The sequence below is a fragment of the Spinacia oleracea genome, chromosome 1 (genome assembly GCF_020520425.1).
Source record: "Spinacia oleracea cultivar Varoflay chromosome 1, BTI_SOV_V1, whole genome shotgun sequence".
Lineage (NCBI taxonomy): Eukaryota > Viridiplantae > Streptophyta > Magnoliopsida > Caryophyllales > Amaranthaceae > Spinacia > Spinacia oleracea.
In genome coordinates, this window is record NC_079487.1 from 105,537,826 (window position 1) to 105,550,176 (window position 12,351).

General features: G+C 39.2%; 1 protein-coding gene across 1 annotated transcript; it reads right to left on the reverse strand.

The window, feature by feature from the left end:
- Positions 1-3,660: 3,660 nt before the first annotated feature.
- LOC130469321 (uncharacterized) lies at positions 3,661-10,771 on the reverse strand. Its single transcript, XM_056838481.1, has 4 exons — positions 7,484-10,771; positions 4,976-7,184; positions 4,540-4,888; positions 3,661-4,447 (listed from the first exon to the last, which is right to left on the reverse strand). Exons 2-4 carry the CDS (start codon positions 7,181-7,183, stop codon positions 4,008-4,010), a joined length of 2,997 nt encoding a protein of 998 aa, XP_056694459.1. The 5' UTR covers position 7,184; positions 7,484-10,771; the 3' UTR covers positions 3,661-4,007.
- Positions 10,772-12,351: the final 1,580 nt, after the last annotated feature.

The window sequence follows — 12,351 nt, forward strand, 5'->3', positions numbered from 1 at the left end:
AGAAATTCGAGTCGAACAACAAACTCTAGAGAATGCTCAAGATGACATTCAGGATGAAACTCAGAGATCTTTAGAAGAATCTGGTGAGAATCATGGTCAATCTAGAAATGTTACCCCGCGTAGATCGCAAAGATATAGATCTCAACCGGAAAGGTACTTAGGTATTTTGACGAACGAGAGCTATGACGTTCTATTACTTGAAAGTGATGAACCTGCGACTTACAAGCAAGCTATGACGAGCCCTAGCTCCAAGCAATGGCAAGAAGCCATGCAATCTGAATTAGACTCCATGTCTGAAAACCAAGTATGGGATTTGGTCGATTTGCCAGATGGCTACCAAGCCATTGGAAGCAAATGGGTTTTCAAACTGAAAAAGGACAAGGATGGGAAACTTGAAGTTTTCAAAGCTAGATTGGTTGCAAAAGGTTACAGGCAAGTCCACGGTGTGGATTACGATGAAACCTTTTCACCAGTTGCAATGCTAAAGTCTATTCGAATAATGTTAGCAATCGCTGCATATTACGATTACGAAATATGGCAGATGGATGTCAAAACTGCTTTCTTAAACGGCGTTTTAACAGAAACTGTGTTTATGACACAGCCTGAAGGTTTTGAGGATCCAAAGAATGCTAAAAAGGTATGCAAGCTAAAGAAGTCAATCTACGGATTGAAGCAGGCATCCAGGAGCTGGAATATACGTTTTGATGAAGCAGTCAGTGACTTTGGTTTCATCAAGAACGCAGACGAATCTTGTGTATACAAGAAGGTCAGTGGGAGCAAAATTGCTTTCCTAGTATTATATGTCGACGACATATTGCTTATCGGAAATGACATTCCTATGTTGAACTCTGTCAAGATTTGGCTTGGGAAATGTTTTTCGATGAAGGATCTAGGAGAAGCACAGTACATATTGGGCATCAAGATTTACAGAGATAGATCTAAAAGGATGATTGGACTTAGTCAAAGCACTTATATCAATAAGGTGCTTGATAGGTTCAAGATGGCGGACTCCAAGCGAGGCTACCTACCCATGTCTCATGGAATGACTCTAAGCAAGACTCAGTGCCCAAAAACACTTGATGAGCGTAGACGAATGAGTGGGATTCCATATGCATCATTGATTGGTTCAATAATGTATGCTATGATATGTACACGCCCGGATGTTGCGTACGCACTCAGTGCTACGAGCAGATACCAGTCAGACCCAGGAGAGGCGCATTGGACTGCTGCCAAGAACATTCTGAAGTACCTGAAAAGGCACAAAGATGACTTCCTGGTCTATGGTGGAGATAATGAATTAATTGTTAAAGGCTATACGGACGCAAGTTTCCAAACCGACAAAGATGATTTCAGATCACAGTCTGGGTTTGTCTTCTGCCTCAACGGAGGAGCAGTAAGCTGGAAAAGTGCTAAGCAAAGCACCATTGCGGATTCTACAACTGAAGCGGAGTACATTGCTGCACATGAAGCAGCAAAGGAAGCTATATGGCTAAGGAAGTTCATAGGAGAACTTGGTGTAGTCCCCTCCATTAAAGGACCAATAGCCCTGTATTGTGATAATAACGGAGCTATTGCACAGGCAAAAGAGCCTAGACACCACCAGAGAGTCAAGCATGTACTTCGTAGATTTCACCTTCTACGAGAGTTCGTTGAAAGAAAAGAAGTCGAGATAAGCAAAATTGGAACTGATGACAACATATCAGATCCATTAACTAAACCTCTGCCGCAAGCGAAGCACAACTCGCACACTGCAGCTATGGGAATCAAGCATATTGGAGAATGGCTTTGATGTCTCTGTTTAATGTTTTAAAGTTTTAGAGTTTAAATCTTTGTAAAACATTATTGGTTAATCATTCACAATAAATGAAAGAAATTCATTTTTCCATTTAATTTGTGGTTTATTAAATGATGAGTCCCTTCAACTTGACGATATATTCAAGATAGACTGTCAGGACCAGTCCTGTGACTAAGAAATGTCTATCAAGTGAACTTGAATGTCAAAGGTTGAAAATGGTCCCTAATCGGAGTTTTCTATAAAATTGGACGCATAGAAAACGTTAGACGATTAGAATGCAAGATGACTAGTAGTTCTGTTTCTTGAACTATGTGGACATGGCAATGTCATAATCATTTGCATAGATACTTACTTTGGGAAGACTAGTATCGGACAAGACCTATGAAACTTTACTGTAAGAGATGAAAGTCTGTCATAAGTAAATTTCATTAAATTATTAGACACTAAATCCTCAATACCTGAGTGATTTGAGATTACTTGTTTGAGAACTGGTTGCTTTGACGTTGACCAACCGTCGCACCGTAAAAGGAGGCTATAAAGGCAACGCTCAGGTAATCACCTATCAAACGAAGTCTAATCTCAAGATCGCAAGATTGGGATTGTCCTCCCATAAATCGGGATGAGATGCTTAAAAGTTGTACAAGGCCACTCGGAGAGCTAGAAACTGTGAAATGCATGGCCGTGCTCGGATGAATCATAGGCTATGATTATCTGTTTATTTGATCAGTTGAACTCTGAAACCGAGAAACACCTCTGGACATAATAAGGATGACAACTCTTACCTTATGTTCAAGAGCAAGCATCGAGCGACAAAGGAATTAGGAAATGCACACTTGTCCCTAAGGACAAGTGGGAGACTGAAGGAAATAATGCCCTTGGTCCAAGTATGCATTCTATGTTAAGTCTAATAAATGCGGTTCAGTATTAATTAGCAAGTTAATAATTCAGTGAGATCAAGTGAGCTGAATGCCTAGCTAGAGGCCGCTTCAGTTCAAGTGGAATTAATGATATTAATCCACAGCTTACTCTTGACTGAACCCGTAGGGTCACACAAATAGTACGTAAACGGATCAAGTATTTAATGGCATTAAATACTCCATCTATGAATATTCGGAACCGACGGATCTTGGTTTCAGTGGGAGCTAAGATCGTCACAGGCAAGAAATGAATACTCCGGAAACGATGATATTGCCGGAAACGGAAATATGGATCGTATCGGAAATATGAATATTATCCAAGTCGTAGATGTTGCCGGAAACGGAAACATGGTACGTATCGGAAAATATTATTGGAAATGGAAATATTACCAGAATCGGAAATATTGCCGGAAACGGAAATATTGTCAGAATCGGAAATATTGCCGGAATCGGAAAATAATTCCGGAAACGGAAATATTAAATATTTGTTCGAAACGGAAATTAATTCCGGAATCGGAAATATTAAATATTGTTCGTATCGGAAATAGATTCCGGAAATGGAAATTTAATCGGAAGCGTATCGTACGAATTAGCATCGGACGAGGCTTGCCGGACGAAGGCCCAGCACGAAGCCGGGGCCATCGCCCAGCAAGCATGCGCGCCACAAGCCCAGCCAAGGCAGCGCCCAGGCCTACCGCAAGGCAGGCCCAGCGCGCGCCAAGAGGCCACGGCTGCGTGGGCCGTGCTGCGCGGGCTGCTGCTCGCACGCGCATGGGCAGCCCTTGTGGCTGCCGTGTGTGTGTGAGTTTGTGCTCATGCGTGATTCCTGAATCTACAAGAGTCAGTGTATGATTAAATTTCTATTCCTAATTGGATAAATTAATTAAATAGAATTCATGTAGGATTCTAATTCCAATTAATTCGCATCCTACTAGGATTACGATTCCTTTTCCATAACTCTATAAATAAAGGCCTAGGGGTCATAATTTATACACAAGTTTAAAAGTATTCAAAAGTGAGTTTTTTTGAGAGAAAATCAAACACACATCTTGCTCAAAAGTGCCGAAATTTTCTAGTACCTTAAGGGCGATTCTAGTTGGTCAATCTTAAGGCGGATCCGGACGTGCTGTGGACTATCTACGGAGGGACGACACTTGGAGTCCTAAAAGACTTGTTCTTGTTCGGTTCGGGCGCAGCTAGGGAGGGCACGCAACAAAGAGTATGCATCTAAATTATGCTATATGATTATGTGTAAATAATATGTTGTCCTGGGTTAATGGTTGTTTCCGCATGATTTATGTAATGTCATATGTATCATAACCTAAAAGCTGAATGGTAGGGAGAGAAAAGTTAGGCCACTGTGTTGGGTCTGACATGGGGTGAATGTGGTCTGCATATGTAAGCTTGTATGCAGCAGACTTGAAGAATGGGGAGACAAAATCAATGGGGTTCAGCCTTTGGTCATAAATCACCCTGAGTGCATGCTTGCAGGGGATTCCAGAAATTTGCCACTTCCCACACCCACAGCTTCTAGTTGATAACCTGATGGGGAAGTTCACATGTGCATCTCTGACCTCAAATTCCCCCCCACCACAGGCTGTAGCATAGCAGAACCTAGACTCTCCTGTTCTTTCATCCACCTCTTTCTTGGCATACTCAGTCAACTGACCATCCTCCATATCAATTGCCATGTCAAATCTTGCCCCAACCCTCTCCATACACCACTTTCTGATTGCTGTACAACAACACAACAACATACAACATTATACACAGAACATCACAAACATCACAAAATAAAGGAACAGAACATGAAGTGGTGAGCTATACCTTCCAACAATGAGAATACAAGCATGTCTCTGTATGGTTTTGTGCATGCATTGAATGACTCCACAAAGTTTGTTGTGTTGTGATCACAACAAACAGAAGGGTCAAACATATGCCTGGACCACTGCTCCTGGCATGTGTCCAAGTATGCAGCAGCATTTGGATCATGAGCAGTGATCTTCTCTAATGCTTTACCATACACATACTCATTGTGTGCATTTGCAGCTATCCAAAACAGTTTGAAGAAAGCAGATCCACTAAATCCATTGTTTTTGCAATTCATGTACAAGTGTTGGCAGCAAACTCTCCTAGTAGCTCTAGGAAAAGTATCTCTCACTGCCAAGTCAACTCCCTACACAGGATATGTTCATTTTAGGCCAATCATATCTGTTGCAATATTATAAAATTGAAACAAAAAAGGAGCAAAATAAACATATACCTTCATCCTGTCACTGATGAAGGTCCAATCATCTTTGTTGCAACCCTCTTGCTCAAACATCTGCCTCAAGCATCTCATGAAATGTGTCCAACTATCACAGCTCTCAGTGTCCACTATCCCATAAGCCAGAACAAATATTTCATTGTTCCCATCAATGCCAACAGCTGTGAGTAGGATTCCCTTGTAAAACCCACTTAGATGAGCCCCATCTATTCCAATTATAGGCCTGCACCCCCTCAAAAACCCCTTGACTTGAGCAGCAAAGGAGAAGAAACAAGCTCTGAACTTGGGGTTCACATCCCCACTTGTAGCACCCCATGAAATCAGTGCATAACTTCTTGGGTTTGTCTGTTTAATCATCTCAGCATACCTAGGAAGCAACTCATAAGCCTCAGCCCAACCACCATGTATCTTCTCTACTGCCATACTCCTTACTTTGTACAACAATCTCTTTTTAACCCTCAATTGAAATGTCTCCTGTGCATACCTTCTCAATGTCTCAACAGGAATTTCAGTGTTGGCCTCAATTAGACTCATCATGTTCTTACATAGCCACTCAGAGGTCACCACAGGGTTCTCCTCCAATCTCCCACAAGTTTTGTGGCACCCACTGATCCCCTTAATAGCCCAACTGACACTGTCAAACATCTTACTTGCATGTATCCTCCAGTCACAAGTTTCTATTGCACACACTGCAGTGTACCTCTTACTGTCAGCCCTCTCAACACTTAGTCCAAACCCCTCTTGTATGCAAAAAATCCTCAAAACATCTAGGAAAGTGGACTTGTCTGGAAAGATCAACCAAGGTTCTAATTTGATGGACCCATATGGTTGATGAGTCCATATCTTTCCATTCTTGTAGGCCTTATCCATCTTACTAGAACCATCCAAACATTCCTCAAACAATAAGTCAGGCACATCATCTGTTATCACCTCAGCCTCCACATCAGAGTCAACCCAATCATCAAGTTTATCCTCCTCTAGTTCAGAGTCTGGTTCAGATTCCTCCCAATCTGAATCCTCACTCTCCTCTTCTGAACCTATATCCTCAATATCAGTGAACACCCTTGCGCTCTTTGACCTCCCTGTACCCTTCCTACCTATGCCCTTCCCTTTGGATACCCAAGTTCCAGCTTTCTTGGCAGTCACTTTGTTCACCCTGAACCCTGTAGGTCTAGTTCTGGCCCCCTTCCTTTTAACAGCTTCAGACTGATTCTGTGTTGGTGTTGAATGGGGTGGCTGATCATTTTGGGTGTTCTGTGGTGGTGGAGAATGGGGTGGTTGATCATTTTGGGTGTTCTGTGGTGGTGGGGAATGGGTGGGGTGTGTTTGTGGTGATGGGTTGGGTTGCTGTGGTGGTGGGATGGGCTGCTGTGTTGTTGGGGTGGGTTGCTGTGCTGGTGGGATTGATTGTTCTGGAGTTGGGGTGGGTTGTTGTGGTGTTGAGGTGGGCTTTTTTGTTGTTGGGGTGGGTTTTTTTGCCTTTGGTGTGGCCTGTTTTTGAGTTGGGGTGGGTCTCCTCTTAGGGGTCAGTTTCTTGGCTTTAGGAACCTTAGGAGCTTTTGGAGTAGTTGGCTTGACTTTGGCCTTTTGTTTTGGTTTAGGAGAAGTAGGTTTTTTGGAGGGTGAAGATTCTTGTGTGGGTTGTGGTTGAGAGGCTCCTGGAAACACCTCATCAGCACCATCCTTGCTTATAATCCTCACATACTCAGTGCTTAAGTCCTCACAATCAACCACAGGCACCTCCACAGCTATTGTGTACTCCATTTGTTCTTGAAGTTCCCTTAAAATGTCCTCTCTCTCCTGTTTTTTCCTCATTTCCTCTTCCTCCTTTCTTTGAGCCCTAAGAAGTTCATCTTGTCTCTCTTTGAGCTTTCTCTCACTCTCCTTCCTATGATGCTCAATTGTGGCAACAGCATTTCTAAACACCACTCCTGGTTTGTCTGTACCCTCAACCCATATTTCAGTAGTGTCCTTACCCCAATTCCATCCCCACATTAGCTTCATTGTCTTATCATCTACCAACTCAACTCTACCACAGGGAGACTCAATAAACAGGGCAAATGTACTAGGTAAAAACACATCCTGCCTAACAGATTCCTCAAAAATATCCAAAAACAACCTCAAAAGACGATACTTTTCCATGTCTGTAACTCTCACATCAAAGCTATGTGATCCATGATGCAATAACAACCACATTGCAGTCATCCTAAAGGGAAAATTTAAGGAAAAAAAACATGAATTTCGATTCAACCAACAACAATTCATCAATAAACAACCACAATCATGATCACAATGAAATTCAACAGGTCACAATCACAACTTACAACTAACCAAACAATTATTTACAACAAATCCAAGGAATAACTAACTTCTAACCAATCAATTAATCTCAACTGACAATTTCAAAAAATCACTGACAATTTCGCAAAACCCTAACCCTAATCAATTTCGCGAAAAAAATTGTACTTTACAAGCAAAATAAATCAGCGAAGAAGGGATTATTACCTTGAAGTAGATAATCCAACTAGGAAAAGGGCCCTTGTTCGTCCACTGCACCCGAAGCTCTAAATCGCCTCCAAGTTGCCCCCTTTTTGTCGCGAATTCACCAAACGAACACCCACGAACTCGCCAAAAGAGAACGCAACAAATTTCACTAAATTCTTGAAGATCTACCCAGAATTTTGTCAGTTACAGTAGAATTGATGAGGGTTGAAGAACAGGGGAAAGGAGAGAGAAAGAAGAGAAGTTGAGAAGTTTTTTTTTTTTTTGGAATTTCAGTCACAATTGTTACCTAAATCGCGCCAAACAACAATTAAGGGCAAATTGGTAAAACGTCACTAACGGCAAGCTAACGTCCGTTAAATCCAGGAGCATTTAATGAACAGTACGGAACTTTAGGGGTATTTTATGAATTTTGAAACGCGCAGGTGTATTTGGTGCATTATTGCAAACCTCAGGGGCATTTCATGAAAAAACCGTTAAAGATATTAATGATCAAAGGTTTGCATTGATATGCGTGAAACTGACAAACTTGCGAGTAAAAATGAACGGAGGAAGTAGTTTATTAGTTAATTTCATATGAGAAAAAATTATAAGAATCTGATGTTTTTAAATATATAATGAGGCGAATCTAACAAGATCCAATCCTGCGTGATGATACTTTGAAATATCATACATATATATTTTCCCAAGTAGGGCACTTATAAGAAAATTACTTTCATTGTCGTGATATATAACACAAATCATGAATGATGGAACTTTACATTGTCTTAATTCTTGCACCGCTTCTATAAATGAATTTTTTTTAGCAGTATTATATTATTCTCACGCTTACCTACTAACTCACCTACACCCCTACTCCCTACAAAAAGTCATTTAAAAATTCACACCTCGTGCCAGCAGTGCATTCTGTGATAGGGAGTTTGAAGCAACTTGTGAGAGATAGGATCACAATAGTCATGAGTCAGAAAGTGAGCAGGAGAGATGGGTTCCTCAGTTTGTAATTGTTGTATGGTTGTAGCAGTGTGTAGCTAGTTTGTTAGCTGCTAGGTGTTATGTGTTGCCTGCTGTGGCAGTTAGTTGTTGTGTGTTGCCTTCCCAGTTTGAGTTGGCTAGGTTGTATTGACCTTGTTTGATATTAATTATAATGCTTGCATACCAAAAAAAAAAAAAATTCACACCTCTCACTCCCCACTCCCCACTCCTTAACTAACTATATTAAAAAAAATACCTCACTATCAACCACCACCCATTAAATTAATAAGTTAATTCAAGTGTCTTAAACTCCGCACCGGTCAAATCGATGCGAGTATTAAGGGACGGAGGAGTAGTCCAAGTATATGTATTATACACTTGTATGCCTAACCGCCCTTTTGCCTATAATTTTAAGAAAAATTTTAAAAAATAAGCAAACCTTAGGTCGTCCTTCTAAAAACAGTCTCACCTTTGTAAAATTTATGAAATAATCCAACCTTTGAGGTTCATCTTTCCAAAACAGTCTTTGATCGGTTGGTAGCTGTATTTACATGTTAATTTGGCAAGTGTCACTTTCCAATTGGTTTAAATTCGTTTAATTTTAAGTTTATGATAATTAAAAACACATTTTTATTTCTCCTCCTCACTCCCGAGGACCGTGGTTGTTCTCCTCTCCTTTCCATGGCATCCTCCTTTCTCTCTATTCCCCATGGCATCCTCCGGAAATTCAAGACGTGTGCTACATCAATGACTCGACATTGCCAGCAATGTGACGATGTCCCTCGCTCACCTTAGTCTCCCCTTGACACTGACTACTCTACTATTAGAAGAAAAAAAACTCATTCGTCCCCACTAAAGTCGCTGCTTGCAATAACGTAGGTAGTGATGGTTTTGAGTACTTAATTAAGTTGAAAAGCCTCGAAAAACTCACAGATTCTCATCCGCATAATCTTTCCACCATTTCAATATCTTGACTAATTACCTCTTTTCTTTTTGTTAATTGTTCAATCAAACTATTCCGGTTAATAATTATAGTATTTCATTGTATCCCCAAGTTGCAAATTATTTAAGAATGTAATTGATTAGAGGGGAGGGAGGGGCCGGGTGAACTGTGGATGTGGAGGATAGAGAGATGGTGGGGATGCTATGGTGGGAATCCGTGGAGGAGAGAGAGGGTGTGTGTGTGAGAGAGGGAGCGATGTGATTTTAGGTAGTTGCAATTAACGGGTAGTCGTAGTGGCAGGTTAATGGAGGAGTAGGGATAAATTTTGGTGTTGCAATGTTGGTGAGCGGAGGTGACACTGGTAGTTTCAGGCGAGACAAAGAGGGAGAGAGTGAATGGAAACAAATGATGGAAGAGGAGGATCTAGGATAAATAGGTAGATGTAACACCCTAATAATTCCTTGCTTTGTATAAAACATTTTTCGACTTAAAACACAGGAATTACCAAGATATTACCGCCACCGTGATAACGGCTAAAGCTATTTACTAGTATTACGCAGCGGAATTAACTAACTTTCAAAATATATTAAATAAATAGTTAATGGTTATTAAAACAAGTTGGGACCACTAAGGCCCAAAACCAAAGTATTAAATCATTTGAAATCCATTAACTATAAATAGTAGCAATAGTATTATTCATGACTATAAATAAAAATAGAGTTTATAAATACGGAAGATTAAACTATCAACACGAATCCCATGATAACTTCTCCCGCAAGTTATCTCTACAAACCTGCTTTATTAAAATTCTACTCCCCAACAACGCAAATGCAATTGATGGATCATCATAGGGTCATTAAGGCAAAGGCCATGACCAGAAGACATGAAGCACGAAGTCAGCAAAAGCTGAGTACGAACAAGATAGAATAACATTCTATCCTAACATGCTTCACTCGACGAATAAACAATCCACATGCAAAAGCCATATAATAAACAAGTAAACATGGAGACAAGACTCGACACTTGACACGACCCTTGACTCACAGTTTAATAAAAAAAAGTAGCTTCGAACGGGTAAAGTAAAGTATCCTAAAAAGGAATGAAAAGGGTGATGGGAGCCAACCATACACCAAAATAATAAGTCGGGCTACTACCGACAGTCGGGCCATACCGACAGGAATTCCAATGCACAACGGCATAAAAAGAAGAATGAAACAACGTCTTATTTATAGTTTTTCTCTCCCATGTGGGCTAGGTTATGGTAGTTTGGGTTGGGCTTATTACCGGGCTCAATTAAGTTTACTCCTTCCAAGCTTTGTTGGGTTTGATCATGGCAAATCAACTGGGCTTTAATTAAATTAAATTCGTTTTCGAAATACGACCCAACAAATCCCGATTAAATAAATTCGTTGAATCTATTTAATAAAAATACGGTTTTCGTAATTAAATTAATTAAAAATAAAATGAATTTAATTCTCATTAAATGTAATTAATTTATAAAAATACTTTATAAATACAACGAAATGCTTTATAAATATAATAAAATATATTTATAATTATAGAAAAATACCAGGTATTACAGTAGAGGAGGATGAAGTAATTTTTTTAAAATAATTTATAATTACAAAATGATATAGACCAATTAGAGAGCGACATGTCATGCTCACCTTTAAAAATATATATATATATATATATATATATATATATATATATATATATATATATATATATATATATATATATATATATATATATATATATATATATATATATATATATATATATATATATATATATATATATATATATAACATGCTACTAAGGTTGTAGCTAGGTAAAAAATACTATGTTGGAAAGATAACCCTAAAATGTTGGATTATTCAGAAATTATGCAAAGGTTAGACTGCTTTTAAAAGGACGTCCAAAGGTTGGCTTGTTTTTCTTATAAAGTTTCCTATTTTTAAAAGGAAATAACATTTATGGCGTATCAAGTTATCATTGTTGACCCTCAAACACTGTAAATAATACGCACGGAAGTTTTTAATCCTATTCTACATATATACAGCTAAATTATCGACCAGTATACACAATAATACAATCCTTTCAAACCTCCGAAGATTTCTCGGATCACCGGGTATTATTCGCAACTCTTTTCTCATACTCTCACTCTCTGTAATTCCGCTAGTTTAGATACTGGTCTCGTGTACTTATCTTCTTATCTTATTCCTTGCCTATGCCTTAAACACGAATTTCATAATGCTACTCTTGGGAACTTTGGTATGGGGCACATAAGATTACGATAAGATTACTCCGGAAGAATTAAATCAAGAATCAGGATCTATCAGCCAGAAAAAAGGGGCTTCAAAGGTTAAAAAGAGATCTAGCAAAGACAAGTTGTAAAATTCTGAGAACACATTATATATAATTATTACATTATATTGCAATGTGAAACTTATGTTGTTTGCTTAATTTGATCATCCTTTATAAATTGTTCGGATAATTAATCCGTTCAACCATGCCTAGTAAGACATTATGAACAATTTGGATTGTTCTATTAAGGACCTTTAATCAATCTAAATCACCCTATCGAAATAGAGAAAAATCGACATGTTCACAAACACTTTAGACAATCCGAGCACTAGCTTCTCGTTCTGCAGACTGCATGAGCAAGCCATGATTTGAATATGCTTTACAACCATATGACTGTCCTGCTTTATATTATGAAAGTTCTTTCAGTTAAATAACAATACTCAAAAGTATCCTGATAGGCCTGATGAGATGAAGCATTAGTGTTTGAATTGTTTTTTAACTTCACTTCCTTTTTCTTCTTGGGTCATTTGTGTTGTTGTAATCTTCTTGAACCTTGCTGGAAGACTGGACGTTCAACTTTTGTCCTAGTAACTTTATAAATCCATAACCTTTTTTGTGGCCATGGTTACCAATGCTTAATTGGATT